We start from the raw sequence: 24,973 nt of genomic DNA on the forward strand, positions 1-24,973 counted from the left end.
AAAAATGTACTAATGTACAGTTGATTGCTAATGCGAAGTGTTGGTCTTTTCTGCCCACCTTAACGACACATCAGTCATGTTTGCCAGGGTCACAGAGGGTGTCAACAGAAACCTTAGGGTGATGTAAGCTTATTTAAAACTAATATAGATTGAAAATGAGCTCCTGCAGACAGCATGAGCTTCATGGTGTGTTGCCAACTTGGCGAGAAAGTCGCCGAGGTGTAAACAAATGATTAAAAATGTGTAATTTGTTTTAACCTACTAAATCTGAAAACTCGTTCCACTTTAACGATCATATTGAGATTAGATATCTTATTAAATCTTATTAGTTTTGGAACTAAGTTTTCATCTTTTCTTGTAAATATTTTTGTTATCAGCTCTCCTGTATTGTGCTGTGCAGTGCCTTGTTGTTTGTGCCTTTGGTTCAGTGTAAACAAATATAATCTTGAGTAAAAGACTTCTGTAACACCAACAAACTGTGGCCCATCTGCAGTGTTTCCGTTTGAAGCTGTGTGGAAGGCAGTTACCATGACCGCAGGGCTACCGGGAGCTAGTTAACCTAGCTAACGCGAAAGAGTTCAATTCACAGTAAGTATAGCTCATTATAATACATATAAATATAAGAAATAATAATATATAAAGTAAACTATATTAGTTTTGGCGGGTTTTATACGTAACTAAATACTAAAACAGTTTGCTTTATTTCTATTCTGTGCTGTCAGAAACAATAGTTTTTCAGCTTTTATGTTTTGCTAACGTTAAGCCAATTTAGCTCTATTAAGGTTTTCTAGCTACACGGCTAACGGTTCTCATCAGATACACTCATTGTTGATTTTCTTATTAGCTTCTTATTTGTGTTATTTGTGTATAGTAACTAAGTAGACTAGTAGACTAAGTATTGTACTTAAGTACAATTTTGAGATATTTGAGCATTTTCTATTTTTGCCACTTTGTACTTCTACTCCACCACAGTTCAGAGGTAAATGGTGTACTTTTACTCCACTACCTGTATTTAATCCCTTTAGTTACTTTACAGAACTGGATTAATGATGGTACAGCCCTTAAATCAGACTTTAGTTCACCTGGAGTAAATTCAGCAGCTACCCTGCAGTATACAAAGCCATTCAAACTAGCTGCACCTTTACCAGCTTTGAGAACACTTTAATGATCAATCATTATAAAACATATCAGAGATATTATTCTGAAATGGACCAATCAAACAATGACTACTTTTACTGTCGCTACTTTAAGTACATTTAGATGAGAGTACTTTCTACTTTCACTGGAGGAACATTTAGAATGCAGGACTTTTACTGTAACACAGTATTTTAACACTGGTGCTTGTACTTTATCTTAAGAACAAAACCAGAGAACTTATTCCCCTCTGTGCCTCAATAGCTTTTAATTGTTATTCTTCTGCAGCTACAGTGATACAGAGGCAGCACGGCACCAGAGGCTCAGCAGTCTCAGGTATATCTCATCAAAGCTAAGTATCAGCTATAATGATGACAATCATTATAATAATCGAATGCTTTAAAAAAAGTAAAGGCATTCACTTTTATTATTTACATTATAATTAGATAAGGATTAGATATTTCCTCGTCTGTCTTGTTTTTGAGGGATTGAACAGTACCTTTTTTTCAGACATTGATACAAAGTGGCTAAAGAAACAAAAGCAGAGAGTAAGCTAAAAAGCTATAGAAAACCATATGCAATCAATAAATGTTTGTTTGTTTTGATCATTTGAAGGTCAGAGCCAACTGAAATGTTCTTATCTTCTTAACTGTGTTTATGTATGCACAATATACACCAAGGCACATTCCTTGGATTTGTAAATCTCTTTGGCAATAAACCTGATTCTGATTCTGATGAGCAGGACAGTGACAGCATGTCTACAGCTGCTGTGAAGGGAAAAAAACACTGGAAAGAGGTTAGTGCCTCATTGTGTTCAAATCATCAAATGTTGACTTCATGTTAGATAACAGCTAGTAAATGAAATGTACTGCTTTTATCCTCCATGCTCAGGAGCTGGGTAAATACTTGGTTCTGCATGATGACGATAAAGCAGAAGACTTGGCCGAACGAGTGGTGGACATACAGGATCAGAACTCAGCTCCCTGTGAACAAAGACAAGACAGTCCTGAACAGAAGACATTCCTAAATGAACAAGGTGGTTGAGAATCAGATCAGAGAGCATGTGAAATGTTGCAAAGGCATTACTTAAAGTGCCCTCCAGAATTATTGGCACCCCTTTGGTAAAAATGAGCAAAACTATTTGAAAAAAATGTATAATAATATAATTCATTTAAAATATTAACAAAAAGTAGAAAATTAAATAATAATGTTGACTTTAAATAAATATTTTTCTCCAAAATATGTGTGCCACAATTATTGGCACCCCTTCATTTAATGTTTTGTGCAGCATCCTTTAGCCAGGAGTACAGCTCTGAGTCTCCTCCTGTAATGCCTGATGAGGTTGGTGAACACATGGCACGGGATCTGAGACCATTCTTCCATACAGAATGTCTCCAGATCTTTCAGATTCCGAGGTTGACGCTTGTGGACTCTCCTCTTCATCTCCTCCCACACATTTTCAATGGGATTTAGGTCTTGGGGCTGTGATGGCCATGGCAAAGTCTTTACTCTGTGGTCAGTAAACCATTTTTGAGTAGATTATGAGGTGTTCCTTTGTGCAGCTCAACAACTTTTTTTTGCAGATCATCACTGTGTTCGCTGGTCTTTCCCATAGTGATGAATGACAAAGGGAATTTTGGCCTGTGTCACCTCATATTTATACCCCAATGAAACAGAGTCATGGTGGACCTCTTAAGAGTTCCTAATCAAACAGGTGAACCTAAAAATGTAAGTTATGACTGGAAATATACTTCAGTCAGATGTTAATCAAATGATTTTCTAGGGGTGCCAATAGTTGTGGCACACACGTTTTGGAGAGAAATATTTATTTAAAGACCACATTTTATTTTATTTCAATAATTTTACTTCAGTGTGAAAAGGTTAGATTTGTGTTAATATTTTGAATGAAATATTATGAGGAAAACAATAAAGACAGTTTTTGCATCTTGTTTTGCTTACTTTTACTAAAAGGGTGCCGATAATTCTGGAGAGCACTGTATGACTGAAAATTATTGCTGACTTCATCTTGCAATTATCTTTCCTCTCTCCTCAGAGGCTGAGAGTGAGGAAGATCAGGACTATGAATTCCAGAGAAGAGAAGTAGAGGTAAATGAAAGATGTAGTAAATACTTTGAACAAATCCCTGAAGGCTAGACCACATCACCCCTGTTTTAATCTCTCGTCACTGGCTACCTGTCTGTTTTATAATTGATTTTAAAATTTGACTGATTACTTTTAAGCTCTTAACGGTTTGGCTCCTGATTACCTCTCTGACTTGTTGTGCCCTTACGAGCCGGTGTGCTGTCTCAGAGCCTCAGGTAGGGCTCTGCTGGCTGTTCCCAAAACCAGGCTATTTAATGCATTAAATGCACGTTGTAACTTTGTTTTGAAAAGTGATGTGTAAATAAAGACATTATTAGTATTATTTTTAGTATTATTATTATACCTGCTACAACTTCTGTTTTGCTTCTTGCATCAGTGATGTGTGAGAGGATGGGAGAATGGGGGGTAGATCAGAGGATGTCTCAGATGTAACTCAATGTTTTTCATAGCGTGGAGCCAAGCTGCACTGTGCTGATGTTCCTGCTTTAATCCCTGAAGGTCAGGGAGTGGGGGTTTCTGTTGTAAATGTAATACAGTTACTGATTGTTTATAATTTGGCATTGGTCTTTGTTTATAATATTATTACTTGTTACTTTTGGATCAATTATTGGTTGGATCAGTTTGGCTCACATGGGTATGGGCGGTAAATATAATCACCTGTTTATCTGTGTGAGGTGTAGTGGAAGAGAGGATGAGAGGTTCACTGTATTTGTTGTTGACAAAATGTAGCAACTTAAGTCACTGAGAGGCTGAGGTCGGGCTTGGTTGCCTTGGTCAGACGTGCTATCAAAAATATATGCTGAGATCCAAAAATGTGTTGAATAAAATATATTTATTGAAAATGATCAATTTAAAATAACATGCAAAACAAATAATCTGACAAATCCAGCTATCACAAAGTTGCGGCCAACAAAGAATACAGCAACTCTCTCACCTTCTCTTCCACACACACCTCACACAGGTCATAATCATAATAGTAATAATACATTTGACTGATGAAGCGCTTTATCAGATACTCAAAGGCACTTTACAGAGGTAAAGAAATAAGGTAAGATAGAAAGTCTAATTAAAATCGAGCACTAAAACCACATTTATCACAAGGACACGGCATCAATCACACATCAAAAGCTAGTCTGATGTGAACGGGTGATTTTATTTACTGTCAGTGCCGCCCATACCAATGTGGCCCAACTAATCCAAACCATAGGTGATCTCAAAGCAATAGGTAATAATATTTTAGACAAAGACCAATGCCAATATATAAACAATCAGAAACCTTCTGACATTTACAACCCTCTCTGCTTTCATGGTTCCTACATGCCTAGGTTGCAGGGTGGTTAGAACAATGATTTGTTGCTATTGCTAAGCAATATTGCCAAGGGAGAGCTGTTTCTGAGATGCTGTTTTAAGTGCAGCTTCTGGACGAGCAGAAGAGATTGTTCTGGTCATAACACTGCCCAGAAAAATATAAATATAAAAAATATAGCCCAGTATCTCGCTACTAGAAATGAAACATGTCGGTTAAATCTTAAGCCCCAGACAGAAAAATAAAGCTTATCATAAAGACGGGAGCTGCAGTTGTTTTACGAGCCATGTGTTATATGCGGGACTTTGTGAAATGTTGTCGTCACCGTTCTGTAGCTTCAGATTGAACAAATGTGAGAGTGCATGAAGTGTTGTCATGTAACTCAGCAAGAATGTGAATCAGCATTATTCCGATTTCAACATTGATGCTGCACTGTCAAATCCTTCCCTGACGACCCCTTACCTCCCTCTCATTAATGAGCTGCAACTCTGCTTTGACCCTCATCCTTCCATCTTCAGAACTCTCTGGAGACCAGCAGGTCAAAGGCTAAGGAGATGGAGAAAGTGTGTACTAGAAAGAGGGTACATTTGAGACTGGTTGAATATGACTTTAGAGAAGAGAATTACTTCTCTGAACAGTGCCTGAAGAAGTTTGAGGAGGTCTCCATGGATTCCAAAACACTGTGAGCAGCAGTGGATTCTCTGTCATTGTAACTTCAGACTGGAAGAAATATGTTTTTCTAATAATGTAATCTTGTCTCCGTTGTCAGTTTTGAAAGACAAGGCAAAGACATACAGGAGAGATATTCTACAAATGAGACATTGAATGATAAAATAAGCAGTGACAGAAGGTAGGCTTATGCTAACATTGTTCATTTAACACAAATACACTGTGTGTACATCTGCCCCACGCTTAAGCTGAATGTGCACATATGTGGAGGAAGAGGTATTCAGATGCTTTACTCAAGTTAAAGTATTATCAGCAAAATGTACTTAAAGTTTAAAAAGTAAAAGTAATCATCCTGTAGAAGCATTGCCTTTATGTGTGTATACAACGATATTTATACGTGTGACATTTCCAGATACTATTGTTGAGCATTTTACTGTTGTAGAAACAAAGATCTGATTGAGTTTTTGTTAAATATTGAAATAATTTAACTGTCTCTAGTCTAATGCATTTTCCTTAATAGTAGCTAAAACTTTTCAATAAATGTAGTAAAAGTAGGATATTTGCCTCTGAATTGTAGTGGGTTTAGATGTATAAACTAGCACAAATTGAACAACTCATGTAGAAGAAGACGAAGAAGAAGAAGAAGAAGAAGGAGTAGGAGCAGGAGGAGGAGGAGGAGGAGAAGAAGAAGATATACTTTATTGATCCCTTGCAGAGAAATGTCTATGTACCAGTGTTTCAGATTTGTACTTAAGTACAGTACTTGAGTAGATGTACTTAGTTACTGTCCACCTCTGCCCATGTTGTATATGCATACAGTGGTGAACCATTAGGTGCTTGGAAATCTGCATGAAGATGTATCCAAACCTAGTCTTTCTTCTTCACAGGGAACCTGCCATGTTCCAGGAGGTCAGGCCTGAATATAACAGATACCTGAAAATCCTGTTGGTGCGGCCACCTTCAGAGTGGCACCATCCTCTGAAAGCTATAGACATTCCTGAGAGACAGTCAGCAATGGTGCAGGGTAAAGGGTTTAAACTCAATGAAGGAACATCAGTTATAATATGAATGTATAAGCTATAAGGTTTGTCATTTTGAATCAACCCTGATCACAGGCTCCGAGGGACTGCTGTCCTCCCCCCACACTGACACGCTGTAAGGACACATCAACCCTCACATCCACCACAATCACCATTTAGCTGCAAGTGTTGATCTAACTCATATACTGTGGTTAAGTGTGTTAGGTTCAAAGATTCAAAGCTTTATTGTCATGTGCACATAAGCTACAGTGTAGATATGGCAAGGACAATATGAGATGCCAAGCTCCTCCAACAGTGCGACATAATATATACATATAGGACTTAAAACAATAAAAAAAATACAAAAAAAGTGCAAGAAGAGACAGAGTAGAAAACAGCAGAATGAAGTAGATTACGTTGAGAAACCAATGTGTGAGTAATGCAGATGGAGTAAAATATACATGTCAGAAAACTAAATACAAAAGCTAAATGTTGCAGAGAATGTAGAAGTAAATGCAGGAGTCTCTATACATGTAAGATAGACGAGTAAAGAATGTAAAATAAAATATTGTAGACGGAAATAGGACGCTGTGTATTGTATAGATGTATATATTATAAAATATATACATTTTGAGATGCAAACAGATTTATTCTTTAGGGTATGAAGGCACTTCACAGAGTCCGGGCGTTCACTGTGGGATACAATCATTTAAAATGTTCTATTCGTTAACCTTCTGTTTTCAAATTCTTCGTGTTGCTGCTGTTTTATGCAGCTATTCATAAAACCCTGCATCAAATGACTCACACACATCTCTACATCTCAATCTGCCTCCAGCACCAACCCTGTGTTTGGCATTGCAGGGTCACGGATTGTCAACTGGATGGTGACAGCTCCAAATATGAGGTCAGTTTTCCTGCAGCACTACCTCTTTATGTCCTTTGCATTGTTCACAGTGTTGTGTGTGTGTGTGTCTCTCTCTCCCCCCCCCTCTGCAGGAGAAGCTGGAGCTGTTCTCCTCTGAAGCCCATCAGATACTGGACCTGGTGACAGAGTATACGGATCACGTTTTGTCACTGACTCGCATCTCAAACTGGTTGGATGAGCCACTGAAGGATCTCATGCAGGACATAGAGACCAACTCTAGGAAAATGTAAGTATGATTTATCCTAAGGTAACAATACAATAAGATACAAATACAATAAAAATTGACATTAGTGGTAAGTATATACAAATTCACAATAGAAAGGACATATATCACTGAGTAGAGTATCTCAATAATACACAATATAGCGAAAATATTGAATGAATTGAATACTCTACAGCAGGGGGGTCCACACTTTTTCCACTCAGAGCCACATATAGAAAAACATACGAAGGGCTGGGCAACTCAGTAGAGGTGAGGTATATTGTTCGTAAGTTAATTTATAAGTTATGAAAATCAATCAAATGCAGGTAAATTATGCTTGAAAAAAATCAAAGGTTTACATAGGGTTTTATTTATTTTGTTACAAAAAGTGTTGGCAGCGCATTCCTTAAAACACAAGCCTCAGACTGCTCAGACACATGTGTTTTACAAACAAGTTATTGGGCTTTTAAAAAATATATATAAACCGAGATTTGTTAGAAAAAGGTTTTCAATCAGAATCAGAAGTACTTTATTTATCCCAAACTGGGACATTTTTGCGTTGCAGCAGCAAAATACAAAGAGAAGCAAAACAAATACAAATAATTAGCTTATTGCTCCTGTGTAATATATCTTTACATACATATTCAATAAGTACAATAGAAGAAAAGCACAAGTTTCATGTATGGGCCATATTCCATTATACTTTTTAAATTGGTTGAGGGCCGATTCAAAATGGAAAACGGGCCGCATTTGAACCCCGGGCCGTAGTTTGGACACCCCTGATCTACAGACTACAATATACAATCTCACTAAGCTACAGAAGTATGTAGAAATGTACCACAGACACATTTTGGCATTGGATTATTAGCTGTTGTGTAAAATGTTGTGGGTTATAGAAAAAGAGACACTACAACATCCTCTCCCAGAATGCACAGGGGCTGTTGAGACTTGCTCTTCCTTCTGAAGTCAATGAGCATTAACAAAAAAACAACAATATAAAAGTATTATTAAGACAATAAAGAGGCATGTATAATACAACATTTTTTAAGTGAAAACATGACTAAGGGAACAGAAAAACACATGATGAAGATCATGTCTCATGTTCTGAGACACGCCTGGTGTTGGCAGGACTGAGATGACAGTCATCAGCTCAGGTAATAAGGTTTCATAAGAGTTATGGGGAAGGTAATACTGACCCCTCCTCTATTTTAGTTTTTCTATTATAGTAAGACCCAGACAGTGCTACAACTTCTCCAGCGGATATGTTCAGAGGTGGGAAGTACGGATACTTTGTTACTGTTCTTCCGTAGATATTTCTACTGCACTCTTCCTTTTTCTGACTATTTTTTACTTTTACTCCTTTTATTTCTAACACCAAGATCTGTACTTTCTACTTCTTATAATTTAAAAACAGACTTATTACGTCTAGCACTTGGTGGCGTTCTCTCACTGTGTTCCAACAAGAACACTTAGATCCTGCACTGCCCTGCTTTTAGAAATCCCAAGGGTATCACACAAGAGATCTGGGGAGGCTGCCTAAACTATGAAACAGCCTCCCCGTGGATCTTAGAACAGCCAACTCCTTTGAAATGTTTAAAAGTCAATCTTTTTATATGGCTTTTAATTTGGGTTCACTTTCAATTCTCACTGGTATCACTGTCCATGTTTCACTGTATTTGTTTTGTTTTGCTTTATTTTACATTTTTAATTTTCTTTTTTTAATTGTTTTATTTTAACCTATTTTCATTTCTTGTCAGTTTACTTCAAGGGAATATAATTAGGATCACTGTTGATGTTGTAGATTGTTCTCTATTTATTTTAATATTGTTGATATGTTTTCTTGTTGTTCTGTAAAGCACTTTGTGCATGAAAGGTGCTATACAAATAAAGTGAATTATTATTATTATTTAGAGGTACTGCGCTCCTTTTTCAACCTAATGTCATACAAAAAGCACAATCGCTGTATATAAGACAATGAACGTATCACAATTTGAGATAGAAGTTCTTTAATGTTCTCTTCTTATACAGTGAAGGTTACCAGCTCAACCCTATAAAAGAGTTGGTAGTTCTGGCTACTTTTTGAATTTAATTTCAAAGCTCTTACTTCTTTACTTCTTACTTAGTTAGTCAGAACTTCCACTTTTACCAGAGTATTTTCAAACACGAGTATCTGTACTTCTACTGGAGTGATGGATGTGTGTACTCTTGCCATCTCTGCATATGTTTATCTCAGTGGTTTGGATGGCACTTCATGCTGGTTCACAACTCTCTGCCTACAGTGCAGCAGGGGCGAGACAAACTCTGCGACCAGCTGGGCTTTTGGAAGTCAACAATGTTCGGTCTGGTCATTTCACTTTGTTTATGAGTTCTTGCAAAACTCAAAAATTGCAAAAATGTAAGAGGGGTTATTTACTTAACACAAGGAGGCTTTTTTGAGAGAAGGAAAAATCTCAAAGGCTACAAATCATGATGGAAATGTATAGAGAGAAGTGGACATCTGTTATAGCAAGGTGAACCAATTGTAGACATTTAATTGGACATTTTGGAAAAGTAAAATAAGACATACAGAGGGGTTAATAATCCTTAACCTTTGTATATGTGTTGTACTTTTGTATTGATACATTTTATTTTATTTTTCAACAGTATTGTTTGTATCTTTACCATGTTGTGAGGGACCGGTTGTCAAGGAACTTGTTTTGATAAATGTTCAACAGAAAAACATGAAATGCTACATACTAAGCTAAGACTCAGCACGTGATAATAAATGGTGCATGGCTATCCCCCGTCTGTGTGTGTGTGTGTGTGTGGTTGTGTGTGTGTGTGTGTGTGGTGTGTGTGTGTGTGTGTGTGTGTGTGTGTGTGTGTGTGTGTGTGTGTGTGTGTGTGTGTGTGTGTGTGTGTGTGTGTGTGTGTGTGTGTGCAGGGAAAAGGATGATGAGAGTCTCACGCTGCAGCTGAACGACATGAAGGACAAAATCGTCAATGACAGGGGGCGAGGCACCGCCCTCAAAAGGAAGGTTCAGCTCCACGACTCGCTACAAACACAGGACCATGTAAGGAAGCACAATGCACTTCACATTATATTTTAGAAATCGTAAGGCTGTACTTTTATTTATCCTTCAATTCAAACAAAAAGCGAGAAATCATCTAAAGCAGACTCAGGGACAGATTTATCCCACAGGCTATAAGTCCTAAACAGCTAAACTCCTGAGCTCGGTGCCTTCACAACTTCATACCATTCATCTCTTTCCATCCGACATGATCTATTATTACAATAAACTGTATTTTATTTCACTATACAGAATTGAGTTTTCTTATTCTATTGACTTGCTTATAGTAAACTTCTCCTGCACATTAGTCTCGCCACATCCTCACACATTATTTGATTTCTTCTCTGTTCCGTCTTGCTCTATTTTTATAGTTTTTTATCTTGTTTTATATTTTATATAGACTAATGTTGACTTTAAGGAAACCTATTATGCAAAGTCTATATTGTTGTATAGCGTTTCTGCATAAATGTGTCTCCTCTGTGTTAGGAGATTCAGAAAGTCTCTTTTTTTCCTGATCCATTTATATAAAAACCTGTCTGAAAATCAGCTGATCAGATTTTGGTTCATTAGCCACGAAGCCCCCCCTCCCCCCCAAACGCTTCTCAGAGGGCCGTGGCCAGCAGCAGCTCATTCTGATGTTTTGTAGTTCTTTCTCTCTGTTCCCTTCACCTACAGGATGTGGTGTCAGACGCTCTGGGTGTGAAGATAACTGAAGTGCATCGCTGCTGCGTGGACTGCCGTCTGACCTACCTCAGCACCCTGGAGAAGCTGTCCAGTGTGGAATACCGTATATCTCTACTCTTCCAGTTCTTAGAGAGCATCCCTGAAGAGAACCTGGAGACACTGAGGCTGATCAAGGACAGCGAGAGGAAGAGCAGGTCTGTGTTCATGAGCCTAGCATTTAAAGGTGGCTCGTAAGTTGTTGATCACAGGATTTATGCTATAGCTGAGAGAGTGTGTGAGGGGGCAGATAATATAAGTCACCATCATGTACCTAATCCTTTGTTTGCTTTTTCTAAGTGTTTTACAATGTGCACTAGAGGATTCACATATGTTGTAAATGGAAATGTATATGATATGACATTAAACCTTTTGAAATGTGTTTTTATTCACTGCCGTTTATATGATTAGTCTAGTTGCCAGCTCATAGAGTCCTAGAGTGAACCCTGAAATGTTGAGTACCCCCAGGTTTAATGTTAGAAAGGTATAGTACATCAGCACATAGAATCTGACAGATGCTAACCTGCATATGTTGGGTAATTTGCACTATTAGTATACGTTTTGTCAATTAGCATTATAGCCTTGGTGGATGATAGTTTAAAAATGGCTTGGCCGATTTGGACAATTTTGGAGGTTTTTTTTGTTTTTTTTTATGAAGCTGAATAATTTCTGAAAGGATTTTAAAATAGCAGTGTTAACCAGAAAGTGGCCATATCTGTACCCTCTGTGGGCTCATTTTGACTTCCATGAGTATTGTTCGACCATTGGATTTAGAGAGCACATTATTACAATTTTTATCTCTACTGTAGACAATCTTTCTTCAAAAATATAAGCAATCTGTCCAATCTAAATGATCCAGAGTCCCCTTAATCTTCAAAATCGACATAAAATGTATACAATCAGCCCACAGAGACTACAAATGTTGGCATTTTCTGGTTAAAACTGCCATTTTTAATCCTGAAAATGTCAGAAATGGACTCCTTAATAATCCCCAAAACCACTCCTAAATTATGTAAATTGGTCAAGCCGGTTTTTTACTATTGTCTATACCAGCGGTTCCCAAACTTCTTTTGCGGCACAGCCCACTTTGGGAATCCCTGGTCTATACTGAAGTTCATTCGATCAGTATTATACATTTTCTAACATAAAACTTTGGGGTACTCAATATGTCAATTAGGGTTAGGGTTAGGGTGCAGAACAAAATTGGAAGACTTTGCAAATGAACTTTTTTTGTGTGGTATGTTGCCGGCCAGTCCCTAAAGTAAATGAATATTAACAATGTGTAGAGGTTTGGTTGTGAGATGAGCTCTGCTAGCTGAAAACCTTCTTCTCCTGTTCTGCATCATGTTCCAGGCTGCGTGAGGAGCAGCTGAAACTGGAGAGGGAGAGGCAGATAGAAATGATGAAGAAGTGCAAGGAAAGATCGCTGGATGACACCAAGAAAATAGTGAGTCTTCTCTACTACTCGGAAACATTATACCACTCATTTTAATTTAATGTGAATAAATCCAGAACATCCTCCACTATATAATAATACACTTTTTTTGTATAGCACCCTTCATGCACCAGGCGCAGCTCAAAGTGATTTAACAACAAAGCACACATCACAATTTAAAGGTCACCTATTCTGCTATATTTGAACAATATATTGTAGGTCTCATATCTATACAAAACATGTCTGTGAAGTGTTTCTCTCAAAATACCAACCAGATCCCCCATTGTAGCATGCCTCATCCCCCTCTATTTCAGCCCTGTTCCTGAAGTGCTGATTCTGTGACTGTAGCTTTAAAGGAACTAGCTGCTGCTGGCCACGCCCCTTTGGAGTTGCTGCTGGCCACGCCCATTTGGAGCTGCGGGCCACGCCCCTTTGGAGTTGCTGCTGGCCACGCCCCTTTAGAGCTTCATGATCTCAGTGTTTACCACTAGAACAGAGACATTATATGTATTATATATACAACAACTCTAAGTCCCTCCTGCAGACATCCTGCTGAACACACACACACACACACACACACACACACACACACACACACACACACACACACACACACACACACACACACACACACACACACACAGGTGCTGCGGAGGGGATTCAGCTCTGACTGTATATGGGGGTCGATAGGTTGGGACGTGTCAAGTGGGCGGGATGTTGCCAGGAGTTCAATGTAAAGCCAGCCCACATTTCTGATATGATGTCATGATCGCAGCAAATCTGGAGCAGCTCGTTTGTACCCCCATTTTTAGAGATGTGGGTAAAGAGGAAAAGAGAGAGGGTTGTAATAAGTTAAAACCTTTAGCACATATGCAGCAAAGCAACATGATATAACAGTTTAAAACTTTAAAGGGTACATCAAGTAAAAGGTATAAAAAGTCAAATAAAGGAAGACAAAACAAATAAATACGATCAAATATAAAAACATTTCAAATGAATAAATTAATACAACTAAATAAATCATTACAAATAAAATCCCAAATAGGATAATAAAAAGCACACAAAATATGTATAAGAGTTGGCATTAGGTAAGATTTGGGAGGAATCACTTTGAGTAGATTACAGTAAAAAAAGTAAATAAAAATTACATTTTGAACAGTTTGAAATTCATCCTTTTTTTCCAGACTGGAAGAAATCTCAGGCCCAGGTGCTTCCCCGTTGTGCACAAGATCACAGTCCCAGAGGAGGACACCATACCTGCCGAGGAGGAATTCTATGCTTACCTTTTCACCAATGAAGACGAGTAGAAAATAAATCAATACATGCCATGAAAAGTCAAACATGTAGAAATATGTTTCCAGAAGGTATTGCCACAAACACAACTTTTCCTCTATAGGTTGTATGAAAATCCATCTGTTATTCAGGAAACAACGGTTGTTTTGGTTTAAATAACGTTTGTGTGGTTTTCCATTTTTGAATATGTTTGTATACATGAAGGATAAAAATAAGAAAGTTAAATGCACTGATTTCTCTCTGCAATTTGCAATACAATGTAACACAGGGAAGAGGCACCTGCTGTTACTGTTGGAGTGCACAGATTGAGCTGTTGGTCAGTCAAGTAGTTTGATCAAGGTAGGGTCCTTTAAAGAAGCTGCATTCTTAAAAAGCATGAAGATTCCAAAGGTTAAAAAAGACCACTAACAGTCCTGTCAAATAAATGATGTCTAACACAGGCATACTCTTTGGGGCTGACCAGGAGTTACAATTTCTGGATATGACAATAGAACTGTATCAATTGACTGACCAAAATAATGTTTAAACTATTGTTTTTTTAGAACATCCATGTTTTAACCGAATGTCCGCGGCTCCTTATAGCAGCCTACATGAGCCATTCTATGTATTGTGTTTGCATCCTGTAACTACCTAGTTCCCATGAAGTGCAATGCACAGAGCAGATGTACTGACCTTCAATTACTCTCTGGTGACTGGATCAAACTATATATTTATCCCACATCTGTTTTAAGAGTACAAATAAACACATGGAAACAGGACCTCCTACGCATATACCCAAAATAAACACACACACATTCATTTTATGAAGAGGTGCAACCGGGAGTACTTGAGTTCATTGCCTTGCTCAAGCCAAGGACACACTGGCACCTCTCCAGGTAGTTGTCCACTCAACGTTTTAAGGTGAGTAATGGGACTCAAACCAATGCCCATCCAGAGTCCATCCCTGTCTCTTTTCCTATGGAATAGGTCTACGGCCTGGGGGTATTGCCGCTATCTCTGCTCTGGCTCCTTGTTGTTGCCAATTCAACAAAATAGTTAATTTGTTGTGGACATCTTGGGAGTCCTTCTTATCGGGTGCGTAGGTCCCTTTGGCGCACATTCTTTGAGCATGGATGACAGTTGTAGTTACATTTAGTGCTCTGTTTGGTCTTGCTAATGTAGAATGTTGATTATACACTCTGAACTAGTTAAAACCTCTGACTACCGAAGAGATCTTCAAAATTTGTCGGGCAACCGCTGTGTCACCTCGTGGCTGCAGCAGATCTCTTGTCAATTCTCCGACCTTGACTTCATAATAAACCTTCAGTGTTTGCCATCAAGTTCCAGCTCCTGTGTTCTCATTGTGTTTCGATTCCACATACTGAGATACTGCTGTTCTCTAACAGGCACTTGTTAAGTAAGCTCAATAAAAACAAATGTTTTTGTTTTGTTTTGTTAACGCCACAAGATCAAGAAATAATGAACTATTTGCATGCCTTTTTGGCCTCAGAAGAGAATACTCTTGATGTGCAATAAAAAACAATGTCAGAAAATACAAAAACATTGAGCAATATACATGCAGGTGCAATACTCTCCTACTGCTCCTTTTTTTTTAAACCATGATGTATGTTGGAGAAAACAAGTTTGTAAATAAGTTGTCATTATACAACTATGTAACCGCACGCTATTTGTACTTATTAAGAGACAGATAAAAACAGGAACAAAATGTCCAGACAGATGAAAACAGGAACAGAATGGTACTCTAGACAAATAAAAACATTGATATGCTTAACCGCTTAGTCACGTGTCAGAGTTTCAGCTTCATGATGAAGTATTGACAATAACAAGTCGTGTAACATGAGCTCCGCCTTATCATGTATGCTAATGAATAAAAGAGCACTGGGGGAAGTCCGGAGTTGGAGTTGGCAGAGATCTGGTGAAGAGCTTACAACTCTAAGACCCAGACCGGACTCCCCTTGCTGCAAGTAAAACTAACGGTGGCCTCTTGTCTTGTCTGATTGTGCATGTTGAATTCTCTGAGCAACCAGGTTCAGACACAGGTCTGAACCTAACAGGGTACATATCTGCTATCTTTATATATGTTTTTAATTATAGTGTTATTAATGACGTGTGCATACAAAGCCATTAAAAAAAACTTTCCTCACTTTATCTGCAGTTGTAATGATGTACATTTCCCCGTTGCGGGACCAATAAAGGATTTTTGATTCTGTGCAGTTGAGTGTAGTCTCCAGCAGGGAGAGCCCCTCCTACTCACCTCCCACCGATCTGGTTCTTTTTTCTCCTCTCTCCACTTCCGGGTGAGCGGATGTAAACAGAAGGACGTTCAGCCTGTGGAGCAGCAGCACTCAGAAACATGACCAAACTGGAGCTACTCAACGTATTTCTGAACGACAGACTGACGGCGGCCGCAGAGGAGATTTTCCGCGCCGTTAAGAACACGGTGGCGGAATACCAGAGCGAGCTGCTGCGCTCCAGGGAGGAGAGCGAGCGTCTGAAGCGGCTCCTGAATGTGGCCGTGCAGAGGCTCCTCCTGCAGCCCGGTGAGAAGCCTGTCAGTCAGCATGTCAGACCTCAGTTACCAGTGTGTTTAACGGGGCTCCGCTGGTTGTCGTAGCTAAAAGTCGGGCGCTGAGGCTGTGTAGAGCATTAGCTATTCTCTTATCCTTTGTATTTAATTGAAACTAATATTATAACCAAAGTAGAAAACAAACAACAAAAGGCTTAGTTGTGATTTATATATTGTGAGGCAAAATAAACTATACTGTGTGTGTGTGTGTGTGTGTGTGTGTGTGTGTGTGTGTGTGTGTGTGTGTGTGTGTGTGTGTGTGTGTGTGTTTATAGTGATGATGGAACATGTCACCCAGTGCAAGTTAGGTTCATTTATGTGTTTTTATTCAACGATAGAACGTACACAAACTGATCAGAGCCTAGATGGAGAATATATATACATCTGTGCAATATGGACAATAATCTATGCATTCTATTGATGCACAATATCTTGTTTTCATTTAAGTACTGTCAGTCCTGCACCACCCTCTGAATAAGTTGCACATTTGTATACAAGGATACCTCTTCTGCACAGCTTTCCACTTTTCGTAACAGTTCTGCACATATTTCATTTTATTGTACATATTTTTTGAATAATGTATATTTATATTTTAATGTTATAATATATATTTTTTAATATATATTTTTTAATTTTGTAGTTTTTATTACAATTTATATTTGAATTTGTATGCATCATATGGCAAGGCAAATTCCTCATATTTGTAAACCCTATTTGGCAATAAACCTGTTTCTGACAATGAGTTATGAATCAGTTAATCTTAGAGACTAAAATAGTTTCCTAAGGCAGTCTGTATAAAGTACGACTACCTTGTGCTTCATCTTCAGCAGGGCATCCCTGCAAAACACAGTTGGTTTATGCAAATCCACCTTGCATGACTGTGATGCTTGTAATCTTTCAGAACCTCACTCGGTCCAGCCCCCAGACGATGAGCAGCCCTGTGAGTCTGAGTGGAGAAGCACTGTGCCACAAATCAAAGAAGAACCAAACCTCAGAAACTATCAAACGGACTGTTGTTCACAAGAAGCAAGCGACTCTGAGGGAGGGAACTGTAGTCATGAAGAGCCACTCCAGAGGACACATCCTCCAGAAACCCAAAGTGTGTGTAGCAGACAAAGTCTCTCCCCACCTCCACTAACCTCCCAGGAGATTAAGGCGGAGAGTGACATCAGAACACAGCAGCCAGCCAACAGCTTAACCCCCCCCAGGACTGTCCACTGCAGGGTGGGTCAGAGCCCTTCTGCTGCAAAGAGTCACCGGACTGAGAGGACAGAGCAGCAGGTGAGAGGGTTACTTCGCTCAAATGGAAAACAGAGCATGCACTTAATGCAGATCAAGAACGTCAGATCCCTGAAGCCGCCTCCGCCCCGCTCCTCTCTCGCCAGCCAGAGCCTTCAGAGGTGGCACAGCTGCAAAGAGTGCGGGAAGGGCTTCAGCTTCGCCTGCCAGCTGGAGGTCCACATGCGCTGGCACACCAAGGAGAAGCCGTACAGCTGTGCAGTGTGCCGGAAGAGCTTCACCACGGTCAGCATGCTGAAGAGGCACCACCGAATCCACACCGGGGAGAAGCCCTTCCGCTGCCATGTCTGCGGGAAGTGCTTCAACCAGTCGGCACACCTTAACACACACTTCAGGCTGCACACCAGGGAGAGGGCTGGCTGGAGCCGAGCCCCACACTCCAAGTAAACAATGACTCCATACAGAGAAATGACCACACTTCTGTAAACTTTAAGATGTTCCTACAGCGGAAAATTGTTTAACCATGGGCGTCACTTTGTACGAAAAAGTGGTGGGGACACTTTTTCAGATAAAAAAAGAAACACTACTCCATCAAGCGCCCCCGCAAAAAGTACATCCATCCATATGCTTACAATACCTTTTTTGACAAGTGCGGTAACTTTGCCATGCTGCTGCAAAGCTGGTCTAACACTTGCAATTCTCTATTCAATTATTATTCATATTAAACGTGGCGCAGGTCCAATCTGCTCCACTTGGGTTACCAGAAATACGCCCAAGTAGTCGGAACAGTCCTCCAGATTGTACGTGTTGTTGTGTGCAAATAAATAAATAATTTCAGAACATTTTTAACAAACTGTCCTAATGCAAAGTGGTGGGGGCTTGTCCCTAGCGTCCCCAGTTTAAATGACGCCTATGGTTCGAACAACTTTTGAATGTTCCAACAGTGTACAATAATAGTGTGTCTGTGTGTCCCGTCTGACGTGCAATAAAGTGTGGTACATTAAGATTTCCAATCCACTGAAAGTGTTGAAAAAAATAAAGGACTGCTGCACTAGGTCAGTATTTAAACTCAGTGTTAGTGATATTCAAAAATCAGGTGCTGTTCAAGGAATGGGAAAAGGTCCAATGGGGAAAAAACAAAACAATGTCCAGCTTAAATGTTATACATGTCCTTGGGCATGTAGGAACATGAAATGGTAATACTGAAAATGATTAAATATCAACAAACATCATCGTGAAACATACAGCTCCAGAAAAAATGAAGAGACCGCTCCAAATGTTTCTGAAATCTTTATCTCTACATGTATGGCAGCCATTCCAGTGTCTGTTGAATTCCAACACAGAGAAATGTTGTCAGTAGTCAATCATTTAACTCAAAGACATACGTATAAATAATAAATCAAGAGAAAATGATAATGCTGAAGTGGTCTCTTAATTTTTTCCACGGCTGTATATTTGTGCCACTGTGACCCACCGCACATTACATTACATTTCATTTGTCTGACGCTTTTATCCAAAGCGACTTACAATAAGTGCAAGAATCAAACTCCGGGCAACAAGGAAAGTGCAGATATTCATTTCAAGCAAGTCCTACTTTTGTAAGTGCTGGTGGATTTGTTACCAGGCCTAAGCTAACTCTTTAAAGTGCTTTTTTTACCTTCTTATTTTTGCAAGACTTTAATTGCCAAGATATAATCGAAACAGATGCGTTTTCAGTTTGCAACGGGAGATATGCAAAGTTCCTGCATTCCTGACCGTTTAGGAGCAAGGATAGCAAACAGGCGTGTTTTTGAGGGGTACCTGGGTCCCACTCGCAGGAGCGAAGGAGAGGCATGGTGTAGGAGAACTTGGGGAGGTTGAAGACAAGTCAGGCTGCGGCATTCTGAATGAGCTGTAGAGGTCGGATGGCGTTTGCAGGTAGACCAGCCAGGAGGGAGTTGCAGTAGTCGAGGCGTGAGATGACCAAAGACTGGACAAGGACCTGTGTTGCCTCCTGGGACAGCAGGGGACGTATCCTCCTGATGTTGTAGAGAGTGTATCTGAAGGATCGGGTTGTAGCAGCGATGTTAGATGTAAAGGACAGTTGAGCGCCCAGGGTCACGCCCAAACAGAGGTGCCAATGTTGATGGAAAGATCATGAATGGAAGAGTCCTTACCTAGGATGAAGAGCAGTTCGGTCTTGTTTAGGTTGAGCTTCAGGTGCACTGAATTAAATCAAATGTCAACAGGTTCCACATAATTGTTTCAGGTTAATTGAAAGCAATAACATTAAGTTGAACCTACATTTAAACGTAATATTATTATTTTCAACTAACCTAATAAAACTATGTGTTCTCTGTTTTGTGTGGTGCCAGACATGCGTGCGACCACCTGGCTTTCAGACCGGGGGAAAGAGAGAATTAGTTGTGTATCATCTGCATAGCTGTAGTAGGAGAAGCTGTGAGAGCGAACGAGAGAACCAAGAGAGTTTGTGGACAAAAAGAAAAGGAGGGGACACAGGTAGGACCCCTGTGGGAACCCAGTGAGGAGTTGAAGAGTCAGACAGACCCTTTCTACGTTACCCATACTTAAGCAGACTGCACTATTCCACTGCCCATTAGCTAGGTAGCTTGTATGTCAAATGATCCATTATTAAAGTGCCTAAAAAAACGGTGGGATCTTGATGTAAAACATTTCCAGCTTCTCATATGTTAAGATTTGCTGCTTTCAATTTGCATATTGCATTTATTTTCTAATATTTTGCTGCAATTAGTAGTACTTTTAATCCCAATATATTGTAGTTAGTACATTTGTCAGATTTTACTTAAATACTTTTACTTTTAAGTACCATTCTCAATGCAGGACTTTTACTTGTGATGGAGTATTTTTACAGTGTAGTATACTTTTACTTACGGTAAGTAAAGGATCTGAATATTTTTCCTATAGGAAATACTCTGCACCAGTGATTGGACGTGTATTTTTCCGCATCAGAAATGGTAGGCTACTAATATAATCTTAAACTTTAGTTTTATGACCAAGGTGTTATTGGTCACAGAAGTCCTCATCTTGTTCTTCACTCCACCTCCCCTGGTTACGTGTGTAGCGTGTGCACGCGGCGACACAACCGGGGACTGGCGCCTGCGGAGCAGCGCGAGAGCAGCTGGAGGAGGGGGGAGTGCACAGAGTCCACCAGAGAGGGGAGAGAAGAGACCTGCACCGCAGTGACGGGAACACGGAGTCAGAGCTCCGGTACCGACAGCACCGAGGAGGAGGGGACAGTTCTGATGCCGCTGCGGAGTTGACGGAGCCCGCAGCACCAGAGTGGAGCGGCTCAGGTAAGCGGAGCTACTTTCTGCTGTAGTCCCAGCACACTGACGCATCGGGTGGTGTCCGGGTTCTTGCGGGGCTAGACCCGGGTGGTGATAAAAACTGAGGGTGTTAAAAATGGCATGCTGCTCCGATCCCATCCGTGAGGCTCGGAACGATGTATCGTCCAGTCTCAATGCAGTGTTTTCCCACTCCCGGGGCACGCGGGCCCCCGCCTCTCTCTGCGCATCTTCTGGATGATGCTGCGGTTTCGTGGGATTTTTTGCTGCTCTGCGCAAATCGCAAATAAAGGTACCAAAGTGTGGGGCAGTGAGCGGGCCGGGCCTGCTGTCTGCACCTGCAGAGGCCCGGGTGGGAGTGTGATGTTTGAGGGGAAGTGTCATTGAGAGGACGGGCGGACAGGGACATTTAAAGGGCTGTAAGTTGTCTGGTTGGTGGGTTAGGCCATGGGCTGGGTGAGTCAGGTCTGCCTCGGAGCTGGAAGTGGATCAGATCTATTCTCAATGTGAGGCAGACTGCACAGCTAAACCTTCAGAGTCCATTTTACAGTGTCATCTGACAGAAGAGACAATAAGTCTGTTCGTGCAGTATTATGATGAGTCTGCGGTGCCCTGCTACAGAACATCATATGTGACCTTGTTATACTTTATGGCATTAATCTTAATACCATGTGACTAAAGTTATAGATTGTTTGTATACTATTCCCACACAGCCTGTCTGCACTCAGTAGCAAGTTTATATGCATTATTACATCGCTTAATTATTGGTAATAATCGCATGTCAGCAGTGTGTTTCAGTCACAATGTTACCCACGAATTACTGAGCTCATGGTGACCTGAAGGGTGTTACACTGGTGTTTCCTGTTTTCTAACCTAATGTTTTCATTGACTTATACCATATTTGAGCTGTTCTGTGTGTTAAGCAGTGTGTATACTGTGTCATGCATTGGATTTATCTCCTGGAAACCATTCAGTTCTATATTTGTCTTTGTCGTTAAGCTATGGATCCTTCAGGTTCCAATGCCTCTCTATAATAATACTCAATTACAAGTAAAAGGCAGTCATTCACAATCTCGGTAAAGCACAAGTTAAGTAGTCCAGAAGTGTAATCAGTTATTCAAAATGTATCAAATGTACACATCATCTGCAGAATTTTACCTTTGTGTTTTATTAGTATATTTTTCATACTATCAGATTATTATTTCTGATTGCTAACTCATAAAAGGACTTTTCTGGTAGTTTACTCAATACTGGAGTACATTTACCTTCCCCATGTAATTGGAAAATACCTGTTTATTTGATTTTAAGCAATGTTTGTCATTACATTTAGTTCCACAACTTCAATTGTTAGAAGAAATGTGTTCATGGAGGTTTTATAATAACATATAACCTTTATGAAGCCCTTTTACTGCTTAGAGATTTCTATAATCATACTTAATTGAAGCAAATATTCCCTAACAGTGGGTAAATGTTAAAGAATCTAAAACAAAAAGGATGTAGAGAAGGATGTGGGACTCTTTCTTCCAAAGTAAATCCCAACAGGGGACATTTGAGGAATAAACCATCAGTTTTGACCACACACTCTTTGCTTGACTAAGTGCTTGTAAAAGAATAATTCTCGGTTATTGCTCACAATATAAATGACTTTGCATTCATTTTTTATAAGGAGCTTTCCATGGTGAGTGTGCCCAACAGACCAATGTCATGTGTCTGTAGCTGTTAGAAGTCAGTTCTCTCAGTATGTTAAATGAATAATGTTGAATCACAAACTAAAATACAATAGTTTATACAGTGACATTATTTCATTGAGCGGAAAAATGCAAACATATTTAGTTTTATCTTTCAATGTAGCTTGTTTTTTAAAAAATATTTCTAAAATTTCATTGCATTTTTTTCTGTGTTGAATGATGTCACTCCTCCGCTCCACCCACATCATGAGTTCAGACCATGAGTTGAATGTTAGTTAGAAAGCAGTTCTCTCAAATCAACAACATTGTTTAAATATTATTGGAACTGTTTCTGGATGTGTGGAAAGGGTCTGAACCCACACAGGAAGAGGCCCGGTGACAGAAGGATCTTTAAGGATACCTTTACTGGTGAAATAAATAATACTGTATTTTTATGAAAAAGAAAATGGAAGACATAAATAATCTTTTAAAATTGAAACACCTATCACGCAAATAAAAAATTATAACTTGGTCTCAATGACCATTAAAAAGTATTCTAGATAAATCTAAATAAAAAATCATAACTCTTACCCTGACCCAAAATTGTTTTAAGTCATGGTAAAACCTTGTTAATAATCTACACATAAACCTAAGCCTGGTTTTAGTCAATTCTTACATTAAATTGACTTGAATGTTTTTATTTGGCCAATGTTGTCCGGTGCATTTGTGATGTTGAGCCTTACCAGAACTCATGATTAATTTTTCCCTGATTTCATTCTGAATGGGTGTTACATGTTCATCTCAGTCACAGTATGTTTTACACAGTGTTCATGGACTAACACACAAGCATATGCACCTCTGCCATTGTCAGTGGATTCTATGCTGTAGATGGAACACTCTCTGGGATCATAGGTCCAAATATTCATTCATTTTCATTCATTTCCAAGTTAAAATACAGGCACAATCATAATAGAGACATGTGAAAAGGGACACCCCAATAAGCTATAGGAAGCTTGAGAACAGGGGCACAGACAATAAACACATACAATATTTACATTCAGTGTATTCAATCCCTGACATTGACATTTAAGCTCTTTTTAATGACACGCAAAGATGTAGATATTTGTATGGTGTTATCAATGTCATTCCACACTTGAGGACCTCTGAGGGCCACACTACAGCTGGTACATTGAAGTTTGTGCTTTTTACCTCCTTATTCCTTCATTCATATGTATGCAAGGTTAAATGAGTACGGATAAGCTCACAAACTCTGTCGTTGAGCATTTTTTCTAAGTAATACATGGAACAGGCTTTGTGAGAGAGATGACATTCAGAGAGCTTCAGAGGGTCAGTCATATTAAAGGTCTCCTATTCTGTTATATTTGAACAATATATTGTAGGTCTCATATCTATACAAAACTTGTCTGTGAAGTGTTTCTCTCAAAATACCAAACAGATCCCCCATTGTAGCATGCCTCATCCCCCTCTATTTCAGCCCTGTTCCTGAAGTGCTGATTCTGTGACTGTAGCTTTAAGAACTAGCTGCTGCTGGCCACGCCCCTTTTGAGCTGCTGCTGGCCACGCCTCTTTGGAGCGTCATGATCTCTCCTCTGAAGAGAGTTTTCTACCGGGAGAAACTCAGCTGAACGCTGCCGTGATTAAATATTATGCTCCAAACCACATCCAGCATTATTTCTGAAACAGTATGGAGCTCAAACGTTTCTCTCTCGGTTTACCACAAGGACAGGACCTTTATATTACACACAGTCTCTCCAGTACAGCGTTAGCTCTGAGTGTTAGCGACGCTTGCTAATGTAAACACAGACCATATTACTTCCAAAATACGTAGCTCATTGTTTCTGATACAGCACATAGCTTGTTCTTTCTCCAGTGTTACCACTATAGCAGAGACAGTATATGCATTATATATATAACAACTCTCTAAGTCCCTCCTGCAGACATCCTGCTGAACACACAGACACACAACTGGGGGGTGGATTCAGCTCGCCGACTGTATATTGGGGACGATAGGCTGGGACGTGTGACGTGGGCAGGACGTTGCCAGGAGTTCAACGTAAAGTCAGCCCACATTTCGGTTATGACGTCAATTCCCCTGCCAATCTGGATCAGCTCGTTTGTACCCCTGTTTTTAGAGATTTGGTTAAGGAGGAAAAGAGAGAGGGTTGTAATTTTCTGACACTTTGTGAGTCTCCTTACACACCGGGGACACATATTCATGTATAAAGGACAGCATGAAGTGCATTTTGCATAATAGGGGACCTTTAAAGTGTGTTTACTGGATGCATCAATGATAGTGCACCTTAATATCGATTTATACTC

General features: G+C 39.6%; 3 protein-coding genes across 4 annotated transcripts in view; all 3 read left to right on the forward strand.

The window, feature by feature from the left end:
* The window catches only part of zc3h11a (zinc finger CCCH-type containing 11A), a 40,000-nt gene extending 18,842 nt beyond the window's left edge, over positions 1-21,158 (forward strand). The window contains exon 17 of the transcript XR_010168292.1: positions 21,149-21,158. The gene's annotated coding sequence lies outside the window, so the exon portion shown is untranslated. The remainder of the gene's footprint in view (positions 1-21,148) is intronic.
* On the forward strand, positions 25-15,184 carry LOC134883594 (cilia- and flagella-associated protein 100-like). 2 transcript variants are annotated; one of them, XM_063912046.1, is made up of 15 exons: positions 25-588; positions 1,423-1,470; positions 1,877-1,930; positions 2,026-2,170; positions 3,188-3,240; positions 5,062-5,225; positions 5,313-5,393; positions 6,100-6,236; positions 6,328-6,367; positions 7,093-7,135; positions 7,228-7,382; positions 10,282-10,411; positions 11,084-11,286; positions 12,482-12,575; positions 13,748-15,184. In XM_063912046.1, exons 3-15 carry the CDS (start codon positions 1,889-1,891, stop codon positions 13,868-13,870), a joined length of 1,410 nt encoding a protein of 469 aa, XP_063768116.1. In that variant the 5' UTR covers positions 25-588; positions 1,423-1,470; positions 1,877-1,888; the 3' UTR covers positions 13,871-15,184. The 2 variants fall into 2 exon arrangements, with proteins under 2 accessions (XP_063768116.1, XP_063768117.1); XM_063912047.1 differs by lacking the exon at positions 1,423-1,470.
* LOC134882280 (zinc finger protein 91-like) lies at positions 15,768-19,079 on the forward strand. Its single transcript, XM_063909906.1, has 2 exons — positions 15,768-16,396; positions 17,324-19,079. Exons 1-2 carry the CDS (start codon positions 16,210-16,212, stop codon positions 18,106-18,108), a joined length of 972 nt encoding a protein of 323 aa, XP_063765976.1. The 5' UTR covers positions 15,768-16,209; the 3' UTR covers positions 18,109-19,079.
* Positions 21,159-24,973: the final 3,815 nt, after the last annotated feature.

Source organism: Eleginops maclovinus, chromosome 20 (assembly GCF_036324505.1).
Source record: "Eleginops maclovinus isolate JMC-PN-2008 ecotype Puerto Natales chromosome 20, JC_Emac_rtc_rv5, whole genome shotgun sequence".
NCBI classification, from domain to species: Eukaryota; Metazoa; Chordata; class Actinopteri; order Perciformes; family Eleginopidae; genus Eleginops; species Eleginops maclovinus.